Source organism: Myotis davidii, unplaced genomic scaffold (genome assembly GCF_000327345.1).
Source record: "Myotis davidii unplaced genomic scaffold, ASM32734v1 scaffold62, whole genome shotgun sequence".
Taxonomy (NCBI): domain Eukaryota; kingdom Metazoa; phylum Chordata; class Mammalia; order Chiroptera; family Vespertilionidae; genus Myotis; species Myotis davidii.
Window position 1 is genome coordinate 2,649,719 of NW_006295180.1, and position 11,263 is coordinate 2,660,981.

At 47.4% G+C, this 11,263-nt stretch overlaps 1 protein-coding gene across 1 annotated transcript in view; it reads left to right on the forward strand.

The window, feature by feature from the left end:
• The window catches only part of GFOD1 (glucose-fructose oxidoreductase domain containing 1), a 109,778-nt gene extending 101,341 nt beyond the window's left edge, over nucleotides 1–8,437 (forward strand). Inside the window, exon 2 of the mRNA XM_006769716.2 lies at nucleotides 6,181–8,437. Within this exon, the coding sequence (XP_006769779.1) occupies nucleotides 6,181–7,100 (920 nt within the window). The 3' untranslated portion in view covers nucleotides 7,101–8,437. The remainder of the gene's footprint in view (nucleotides 1–6,180) is intronic.
• The last annotated feature ends 2,826 nt before the right edge of the window (nucleotides 8,438–11,263 follow it).

The following is an 11,263-nucleotide window of genomic DNA, read 5'->3' on the forward strand; positions in this document are numbered from 1 at the left end:
CCCTATGTCCCGGCTCCTGGAGGATCTATTTGGATGGAGCAGTGCCTGGTCTCTGGAAAAGATACAGATGGATGCTCAGCCACAGCTTGGAGACCCTGAGCCTGGAGGGTGTGAGGGGAGCAGCTGTTTGAGGGGGGCTTTGGAGTCTACTGGTTGGAATGGCCTTCCGATAGCACTAACTCCCCACAGGGGCTGTGGGTGTTTGGACTCTGTTACAGAGAGCACACTCAGCGGGCTTTGCAGGAAGCTATATTTCCATTTCCCATGAGGTGCTCTCAGGAGCGCAGTAAAGCTCCCTGTGAGATTATTTAATTTGAATGCTTCTGACAAAGAGCAGGCATTCTGCCTTGCACACTGCACTTTGACCCTCCAGAATTTCCCATCCAGCTCATTTTCTCCCCAGGACATAGGTGAGAAGATTTGTAGTTCCACCAGTGTCCAGGCAGGGACCTCTTGCTTTATTTGCTGGTGAGGGGTACTCATCTTGAAAAATAAAGTTGGTTCCAGTTCAAAGGACCCCCCCCCAACCTCCCCCAAAAGACCCAGCATTCTGTTCTCATGCAAAAGGGTAATGGTCTCTGTGGATGTGGGCTGGGAAGACTTCCCCAGAATGTGCAGGCCAGTGCTGATACGGTCTTGGCCATACCCACAGTCCCACTGTGCAACCTTGACAATGTGGCGAGATTCTAAGACATCCCTTTCTGGGGCCAGGGACAGCCCCCTCAGTGGAGCGAGCTGAGTGCAGCATGATGGGGTGATGGCTCGCACTCTGCGAGGGAAGCAGCAGGGCTGCCGCCATCCGCCATCCGCCAGAGCCCCAAGTACCCAGAAAGCTCCCTCTGTCTCTTCACATCATCGTGAGCACCAGCGGGCTTTGCTGAAACTCCAACTGCTCAGGAAATGTTGGGGCTTGGCAAAACACAAACCACTTTTTCTCAAGCGTTTAGTATTTTTTTCCCTGCTTTCCATTTGTACTGCTTGTTTATTTGGAGTAAAATTGAGTCCATATGGTTCATGTCCTTGGCCTGATTCTCCACAGCATGATTTTCTGTAAGACTGTCTGAGGTCCCAGAGTTTTTTTTTAATCTTTTGCCTTAGAAAGACACAGCATCTTACCACAGAGAATCTGAAGCCAAACCTAAGGGGCGTGTGTTTTGCATGATCCTCTGAAAGGTACATGAATGCAGGGCTGTAAACGTGGCCCTCAAGTGAGAAAGCACAGCTCTTCTCGCAGGGGATGCGGAGCAGAGACCAGGGCTGTATTTTCCCTCATGGCTTCCCGTTAGGAATCAGCCTGGGCCGGGTTAGAGGCAGGCTCATGAAGGGTTCTGCCTGTCCCTGACTGTCTCTCCCTGAGAAACCGAGCCCTCCACTTTCTGTGTCTGGGGTGGAATATATTTACCTTCACATGGGTATGAGGGGGGCACACCCATGTGCTTAGGGGGGAGTGCAAGATTTTGCTCTTACTATTTCCTTTCCAGGGCAAAATGGACAGGGAGTGCTTTTCTCTATGGAGCCCATTCCAGCACTTTCTCTGGGGGTAGCAAGAAAGGCAATGTGGTAAGACACCCGAAAATCAGGAAGACAACAAAGACTTGAACTTTCTAGAGTGCTAAACCCAAAGCTCAGGCTGACAGAGGCAGCTTGAAGGCAGGTATTATCTATCTGCTTTCTTTGGGAGAAATTCAGTGTATGTGCAATCGCATCTAACATACCCAGGCTTGTGGGCTATGTCTATCCTCTACCTGGACAATGCAAGTTCCCGTTACCTTTCATGTGATTTTAGGGGTAAAGGAAATGCTCTGCATGGCACTAATGCACCCACACACCTGCATACCTACACACGCATTTGCATACACAAACACCTGCATACACATACTTGAACACACACACACACACACACACAACCTGTACACACACACACATGCATACACACACATTTGCATACACACACGCATACTAAAATGTGTTTTTACACATGCACACTGCATACACACACACCTGCACACACACAAACCTGAATACATACAGTGTCTGATTACTGGAGGCCTACAATTAAAATTGCATTCCTTTAAGTATAAACTTTCAGCTATCAGATGAATAAGGTCTGAGGTGGTAAAAACATGGTGATTGTAGTTGATAATGCTGTATTGTATAATTGAAATTGGCTAAGAGGGTAGAACTTAAATATTCTCACATGCACACAAAAGGTAACTATGAAGGGTGATGGAAGTGTTAATTAAGTAGATGGTGGGAATCCTTTCACAATATATATGAATATCAGGTCACCATGATGTACGTTTTTAATGTCTTATAATTTTATGTCATTATACCTCAATAAAACTAAAATAAAACAAAAACAAGCAAACAATGACAAAAATAGAATTACATTACTTTAGCCTAAGCCCTGGATTCCTGTTAAGCCACTGAGAACCTTGGGATTTTGGTAGGGCATATTTGGGTGGGAAAAGGCTGGGAAAGAGAACCTAGGGATCTTGGGGTTCCAGAGTGGGCTTTGCAGATGTCTCACCAAGAGGTAGGGTTGAGGTAGACTGTCCAGAAGAGAAAGCAATCTTTGTTTTAGACATCTGTGAAGGGTCTGCTAGCTCTGCATTTTGGATTCCTTTTAAAACTGGAAGCATTATGACATATTTTTAACAATATGTCATAAAGGTTTCACTTTTCGATGGAGATTCCTGTTCCTCAGAATCTGGGGAGGGTTGTGCATGGGCTTGGGATGTGGGCAAAGTTTGTAAGTATGTTTGAGATGCATCTTCTGGAGAGAGACCATAGCTTTCACCAGGATCATGAAGAGGTCCTGAGGAATTGGAGCAGAAGACCTGGCCACATAGTCTGAGCCTCTGGAACAGTCCAAGTTCAGGGTCTGTGGCGTTTTCACCAGCTCGCTGGGGCACAGATAGGGACAGGCCTGTTACTCTGGGATGTGCCTGCCCATTCGAGCTGTGGAGGGCCCTCCTGCCATTCCACGAACTCTGCCCTTCAAAGATTTGCTTGTTTCTTTTGGGCTAACCAAAGAAAATGTTTTATTTTCTGTCCATAAAAGTAGACATTTAGAAATGTAGAAAAATGTAGTGAAGAAAATAAAAATCCATCATAATCTTACTAATGAATTAATCATTGTAAACATTTGAGATAGCCCCATCCAGGTTTTTTCCTTTTGTCTTTATAAGAGAGAGTTGAGATCATAGTGTGTCTATGAATGGAAGCCTTTTCACTTAACATTACATCATAATCATCTTGCCTTCCATTAAAAAGTCTTTATAAGCATCATTTTCAGTGGCTGCACAATATTCTATTGTATGGCTGTACTATAGTGTACTTACCCCTTCTTCTAGTGTTGGGCATTTGCATTGTTCCCGGCTTTTTACTTTAATAAATAATGCATGAGAAGCATCTCTGGCAAGAAGCTGTGCTTACATTTTGGATTATTTCTTTATGATAGATTCCTAGAAGTCTCTTTTGATTTTTGATGATACTGTTTATTAAGGTGTTGCTGAGACCTATCCATAAAGTGGGGATGTCGCAAAAGACTGTGGGCAGAGAGGAGGGGCCAAGCATCACTGGATTCCTGCGAAACGCATGCCTTGCCTCTAGGTGCTGTGGGCTCAGTGGAAGACCCTGCCGTTGTCCTTGAGGAACTTACTGTGCAGTGTGAGCCCACAGCATACATAAGTAGCCTAAAGGAAGAAATGCCTGTATCTCAGAACTGTGGGGGAGCCATGCATGAGTTCAGAATGGGGCAGAGGTCTACATGTATGTTCATATTGCATTTTCTGGAGAGGGAGTCTAACTTTCATCAGAATCTTTTCATCTAGAGAGCTGCAAAGAATTAACCATCCAATGATCGTTTGGGGCGGGGGAGGGGGGGGCATGAGTTAAATTTCCCAATTAATTTTTTCTTTTACTATTTTATAGTTTTTATAACAGAAATAAGATAAACTTTTTTTCATGTGCCATTAATTTGACCTATTGAGCGTAACTAGCAGATGGCAGTCAGGGGTCCTGGTTTTGGGGACCTTGAGGTAGGATATAGGAGAGGCCACAGCACAGCCTGTATCCAACTGGTATGAGGCAGATTTGGGCAGCATTTGTCACCTGCCCCTGCAGTGGCCTACCAATGCACTTACATGTAAATCTGCTCCTGCAAACATGAGCTGGTGTTACATGAGCCTAATGCCTACAGAATCATATTATTGGAATGTTAGGTTATGCAGGTGCATGGCATTTCTGGTTGCTAAACCAGTGCTTCCTCATCCCTCTGCTGAAGCCTGGTTGCCGAAAGTTAAAGGTGCTTCTTATTGCTAACTCATGGTCATCAGGAAGCCACCAGCTTTCCTAATAAGGAGATGTCACTGTGCAGGCTCCGGGCCTTCCACTCAGGGCCAGAATGAGATGTGCACATGGAAATTCATAGCCACTGATTGTATTTATTTTCTGCACTCTGTTCTGACCGTGTCTGTTGTTGGACTAGTTCTTCCAATGGGGAGAGAGAGCCGTGTTCCAGGCTGTGGCCTTGTCCAGGTGTCCACAGAACCCTAGCTCAGCTCACCTTGTGGTGAGATTTCATGGATTTTGCCAAGTCGGGTGTCCACAGTCGGGACAGGCATGGATGTGTGTGTCTCATCATCCCACAGCCCTGCGGTATCTCCCATGTCAGTGTTAAGAGTGCCCGGGTCCCCATTAGAGGGTCTATGTGCAGAGTATGACTGGACAACAGGGCCCTACCATGGGTAGCCACATGTCTTGACAGAAGCTCCCCAAGTCATTTTTTTAAAATGTGTTTTTACTGATTTCAGAGAGTAAGGAAGAGGGAGACGGAGAGGGAGAGAGAGAGAGAAGCATCAGTGATGAGAGAGAATCATTGATCGGCTGCCTTCTCTATGTCCCACACTGGGGATGGAGTGCTGACCGGGAATTGAACTGTGACCTCCTGGTTCATAGGTTGACGCTCAACCACTGAGCCATGCTGGCTGGGCTCCCTAAGTCTTTTTACCTAGCTTCCTGGCTTGCTAACAAAATTTGTATAATTCTGTTATTGTTGTTGTGTTATTCTGAGTTCCAGCTGGCTGTTCCTCCAGGTTCGGCTGAGTTGTTTTTCTTCCTTGACTCTTGGCTTCTGCAGAATGAGTCCCTTTCTCCTTCTCTGTCACTCTCCTAGCCCTTTGTTTTCTCTACACCCAGAACCCATTCTCCTCAAGGGCTTGCGTCCACCTGCAATTTATGCACTCATTCAAGTCATCACATAAGCCTAATTCTTATTGGGCCTCAGCTCCTTTGGCCAAAAGCACTGAAGCTCACTGTGAGACAGATGGCAGTCAGGGAGGAACTGGTCACTGCCCACCGGCAGATAGTATCTGTTCTTCCCATAAGGAGGCAGAAAACATTCAACTAGCACATCTGTGACCGCTGCCAGCCCTAACCCATAATGCACAGTAAACAAGCAAGGTAACTCTCAAAATATAATCCTTTGTTGGTGGTTGTGGGGGAAGCAGCTAAAAGCTTAGGCTTTTGAAGGATATCATTAAGAAATTCTTCCTCATACTTAATCAGAATGACCTTGGCCTTGATTTAAGCTTATTTATTCTGGTTTTGTCCAGGTAGAGACCTATTCTTTTCTCTCCATATGATATTTTTAATAATGCATTTTAAATAAAATTTTATTTTACATAAAAAATAAAACTTAAAGCATTTCCTATGTAAGATACTTATAATAAAACATATTTCATATTTGTAAAAAGATTATATTGCATAATTTAACAGAACTCATGTTCTATATTTAAATATTTTAAAAATACCTTATAAGTAACATATTTGTATATATATAAAATATTAAATGAGGTAATTTTATATTTTAAACAAAATATAGGCTATTTAAAATGTTTCAATAAATCAATATTTAAATCATTGCTGATGGTTTCTACTAAAATTAAGTAAATCAACTTAGCTATTTAATAATTGTATATAAAATATTGAAATATATAGAATATATTATTTTTGCATAAATAAAAGGTGTTATAAAGTATTTCATTGTAATAAAGATACCTGATTCGGTCAGGTTACCATTCCAAGAATTAACATTTGGGGGCATAGCACCCCCAACCACTCTCCGCTCCCTCCGCATCCAGCGCCCTGATCTGCTGTTTTTCCTCCCGCCCGCAGGCATAGGCAAGAATGTCATCTGCGACCGCACGGCCACGCCGCTGGACGCCTTCCGCATGATGTCGGCCGCCCACTACTACCCCAAGCTCATGAGCATCATGGGCAACGTGCTGCGCTTCTTGCCGGCCTTCGTGCGCATGAAGCAGCTCATCGAGGAGGGCTACGTGGGCGAGCTGCTGGTGTGCGAGGTGCAGGTGCACAGCGGCAGCCTGCTGGGCAAGAAGTACAACTGGAGCTGCGACGACCTGATGGGCGGAGGCGGCCTGCACTCGGTGGGCACCTACATCATCGACCTGCTCACCTTCCTCACTTGCCAGAAGGCCCTCAAGGTCCATGGGCTGCTCAAGACCTTCGTGAAGCAGACCGACCACATCAAGGGCATCCGCCAGATCACCAGCGATGACTTCTGCACCTTCCAGATGGTGCTGGAGGGCGGGGTGTGCTGCACCGTCACCCTGAACTTCAACGTGCCCGGAGAGTTCAAGCAGGACGTGACCGTGGTGGGCTCTGCCGGGCGCCTGCTGGCGGTGGGCACGGACCTGTACGGCCAGCGCAATAGCGCCCCGGAGCAGGAGCTGCTGCTGCAGGACTCCACACCTGTCCGCAACTCCCTGCTGCCGGAGAAGGCCTTCAGCGACATCCCCTCGCCCTACCTGCGGGGCACCATCAAGATGATGCAGGCCGTGCGCCAGGCCTTCCAGGACCAGGACGACCGGCGCACGTGGGATGGCCGGCCGCTCACCATGGCTGCCACCTTCGACGACTGCCTGTACGCCCTGTGTGTGGTAGACACCATCAAGAGGTCCAGCCAGACGGGCGAGTGGCAGAACATTGCCGTCATGACGGAGGAGCCGGAGCTGAGCCCCGCCTACCTGATCAGCGAGGCCATGCGCCGGAGCAGGATGTCCTTGTACTGTTAGCGCAGCCTGGGGACCTAAGCGCAGACTAAGGCCTTCTGCGTGGGGCCCAGAGGGAAAGGTGTGGGAGAGAGGTATCATCCAGGAGTGTGGGGATGGGGAGGTGGAGGGACAATGGGAACAGGTGGTATCTGAGGTGAACCGCAGCCCAGGTGAGGGGCCCAAACAAGACTGTCAGGATGCTGAGTGTTCAGAGGGCCTGCCTTTCCTGAGATCATCCCTGCTGGGCATTTGCATGGGAGGGAGGAGGTTTAGCTGCCTCTGCTGCCCTTTACCGTGAGGAGCAAGGGGGGTGCCTTTCCCCTTCACCTCATCCACTCCCCATACCTTGGCCTCCTTTGCAAGCCAAATGCTCCGGTGAGGTCAAGCTCAGTTGGTGTGGCCTCCCTATTCTGCCCCCCATGAAAAATCTCGCAGGAGAAGGCACATCCTCCTACGTCCACACAAGCCTGTTGGCCTGGGGAAAGGTGGGGGTGCAATGGGCTACTGAGAAAGTTCAAATTCCAGGAAGCCGCTTTAAGTGTCTGGAGGCAAAAGTACTTGGCAACGAAGTGTACAGCTTTCTTGATTGATTGGTCTTCCTCATAGGAAGCAGGAGGGAGTGTCTTCCCAATTGGCCCGCTGCCCTTCACTTGGCCTGAGGTGGGGGTAAGGGAGTGCTGGGAATGCCAGCAGGGACAGGGCTTCTTTAAGCCAAAATGAGAGAGCAAGAGCATAACCCGCATGGAAACAGACGGGGCAGAGAAAAGCATATCCCTTTGAACTCCTCAGCAATTAAAAAACTGCAAGAAGCCATCTTATAACAAGTACTTCTGGTGGCGAGTTGAGTGTAAGAGGGATTCCATGCTGAAGTGTCGAGGTTGTCCTTTCACCTGGCTCCCCAGTTAAGGCCAAGGAGTCAGGAGGAGGTTTGGGCCTGCCTGCAAGCTTATAGCTGCCCTCAAGAGGTGGGGCAGCTGCGTGCCCCAGTGTTGCACTGGGTGTTCCCCCCAGAAGGGAAAGGAGCCAGCCCTGGATTTGTGTTCCAACACCCATGCCTCCTACAAGCCAGGGAAGGGCTTTTAGGAGTTTCACGCAGCTCTGTGGAGGGATGTAAAAGGCAAGTCTTCAGTTCCACTCAGATATAATCCACTTCCCTTAAAAAGAAGTAAAGGCTCTTTTCTCTAGCTTTGACCTTTGTTTTCATGATTCTGGTACCCCCCCCCCCAAATGTAACAGGTGTTAAACAAAAGGACAACAAGGAACATAAGTTTCAATGTTTTTAAAATGGGGTTTAGAGGCCTCTCAGGTGAATCTTCATGGAGGATTGAGAAGCTGATGTTGGAAAAAACATTCTTCTACTCCTTGGTCTCTTGTCTCTCTTGTCACCCTCTGCTTACAGAGCTTTCACTGGAGATGGCGAACTGCAGGCTCAGAACAGGCAGCCAAAAGGGAACAAGCTGACACACACACACATATGGGTTTGTCAATGCTCACTGCCACCAAATGTCACCAAAATCGCTCTTAAAAACTCAAGATAAGTCTTGAAAGAAAGGCCAAGTCAAATACATTTTGAAAACAGAATTACCCTTTTATCTTGTCTTAGTCCTTCATCCCAGCAAGACATTTGTCAAGGTTGGATGTAGAAACTAGGACTTGTTCACAGCTCACACAGCTGAGGCTCAGGCTTCTCTTCCTACGCCTGGCAGTAGAGCTAGAAGGGAACTTAAGGGGTCAAGAGTTCACTCCCAGGCTCTGCCAAGGCAGAATCTGAAAACAAACAGTGTCATCAGTTGCAGCCTCCATGCTTCTCCCAGGTCAATCTACTGTGCAGCCCAGGCTGTCCATGGGTGTGGTGTGGCTGTGCAAGCATCATGGGGATCGTGGTCATTTTCTAGCTCCAAGGAGCAAGGACTGCCTCCCTGGAAACATCTCTCTACTTTGGGGGCCTCACAACAGTCAGGTTAGTCAGCCGAAACTCTCCAGGTACCTTCTAGTCCCTGATGTGTTTTCAGACTTCACGATGACGTGTTCAGAACTAGAGGTTTGGTAGAATGGAAGTCTCGCAGTAATAATCTGAGCAGAGGGTCATGCCATGGGCTGTTTTGGTTCAGGTTCTCCTGAATTGCCCTCTGGACAGCTTTTGTGGAAACTGAATGGAACTTTTTGTGTGTGTGTTTTTTCCCTGTATTTTTTGTTGTTGCTTTGTTTTTGTTTTTTGGGGGTGGGGTGGGTGGGGAGTGGTGGGGTCCTAGCTAGCCTGAAAGGCTGTGATTAAGGATGAAGGAAAAGGAAACTAAATGACTCTATGGGCCTCATTTTTCTAAGTCATTTATAATCTAGGGATTTCTCTGGGGTTTTAAGTTTCTGTACTTACCAAATTACTTGGGAGTTATTTTCTCCTGAAGGTGTCTGAGCTCTGCGAAAAAATATTCAGTGTCTAAAACAAAAATTCTTCTTTGAGGCTAGGGTATATAGAAAGAATATACTTTTTAAAAGCATGAAAAATATTTTAGTAAATGTAGTCAAATGTTACCTACTGACATGCATGTAGTAGGTAAATGCAGGAATGAGAGGAAGAAAGGACTGAGATAGTTAATTTTTTTTTAATACAAAAATTGTAGTAAATGGGGTTAAGCTGCTTCTTTAGTGCTCCTTTTGCGCCTGTCCTACCACTAGCAGAGACTTAATTGCACTATGAAGCTAAAATCTCAAGCTTTTAACAGAGCTTGCTGAAACAAAGCCCAGCATCGAACAGCACCCTTGGGGGTCTGGGTACTATCAGCTGACTTTGACCCTGGACAAGTCCCAGCAATAATCCAGCTCTTTCCACTTTTTTAGTGTTTCAAGGAGCTGGTGTAATAGGGGCACCACTTTCGGGTCATCACACTTAGTCCCATCCTTGTGTGGATGCCTCTGCTGCTGGAAGTTTTGGCTCATGCCACCAATTGCCTCTGCTGATGTCTCAAATTCCAAATTCTGAGAGGGGGGTAGGCCAGGGGTTCCTACATGGCATCCACAGTGTGTGGACATGCTCTGGGCTTGTCAGATCTTTCTGTTTTCCTCTGGAGAGAGAGAGTCCATGACCACTCTCAGCTTCTTCATGACTCTCCCTGTAATAGGAGAGGTGGAGCAGGATCCACAGAAACTCCTTAGCCTACCCGGCAGCAAATACCGTTGTGTCGGTGTATCTGGACCCTGGCGGTAGTCTTGGCCAACTCCAGCTCGTGACAAACTTCTCCCAGAGCCTTTTTCCTCTGCAGAGCCAATGAGTATCTCCTGTGCTCCACCATTTCTTGATATCCATTGTGTGCAGGGATTTTAAGTTCATTATCTCATTTAGTCCACAAAAACAACCCTTTAGTACTGGGGATTGTTACTCCCATTTTACATGAGGTAATCAAGGCTCTGAAAGAAAGAGGAACTTGCCAGAGTCACACAACTATGAAGCAGAGACAGGGTGACCCCATGGTTTTACTGTCAGCCCTGGCCGCCCGCCCAGGCAAGCTTGTGATTGCCACACTAGGCATAGGGCCACCCCCAGGACATGGTCTCATTATTCCTCTGCTCACTGCTGGTGTAAACAAAAAAGGGCGCAAGAGTCGAGATGCAACAGTGTGACACTTTAATAGCCTAAGAGCCAGACACTTCAGTGGTCCTCCCAAGGGCTCCAGAAACAGGGACTGTGATGTGGGGAAGGAAAAGGTTGGTAGGCCCCCACTTCCCACTGTTAACTAATATGGTCACTCGGATATGGTACTGGCTGCACCTCCCGACTCCAATGAGAGCACTTGAGCCCATCACCTCTTAAAGCAGCATTGGGGTGGGGGTGGGAGGAGGAGGGAGCTTCACTTGTCCCCGAAGCTGGACTCAGGGCTGTCCCCTGAAACACAGCGTTCCCCCCTGCACACTTGCCCGCTAGGGAGGGAATGCCTGCTGCTGGTAAAGACAAAGCCACAGCGCAGACGCAGACAGCTTTCCTTCCGTTGTCCTCCTCCCTGTTCTCAAAATTGAATTGAAATGTGGGGCTTTGATCGTTTTTTAATCATGAGCTCTCCAATGTCATGGCCTCTGTTCCATAAACTTCAGGACTTTGATGGCCAATAAACGTGGGCAGTGGGTGGAACAGGAGTCCTAAGCCAGATCTGTATCTAGGAGAGGGGTGTGTGTGTGTTGGGGGAAGCAGG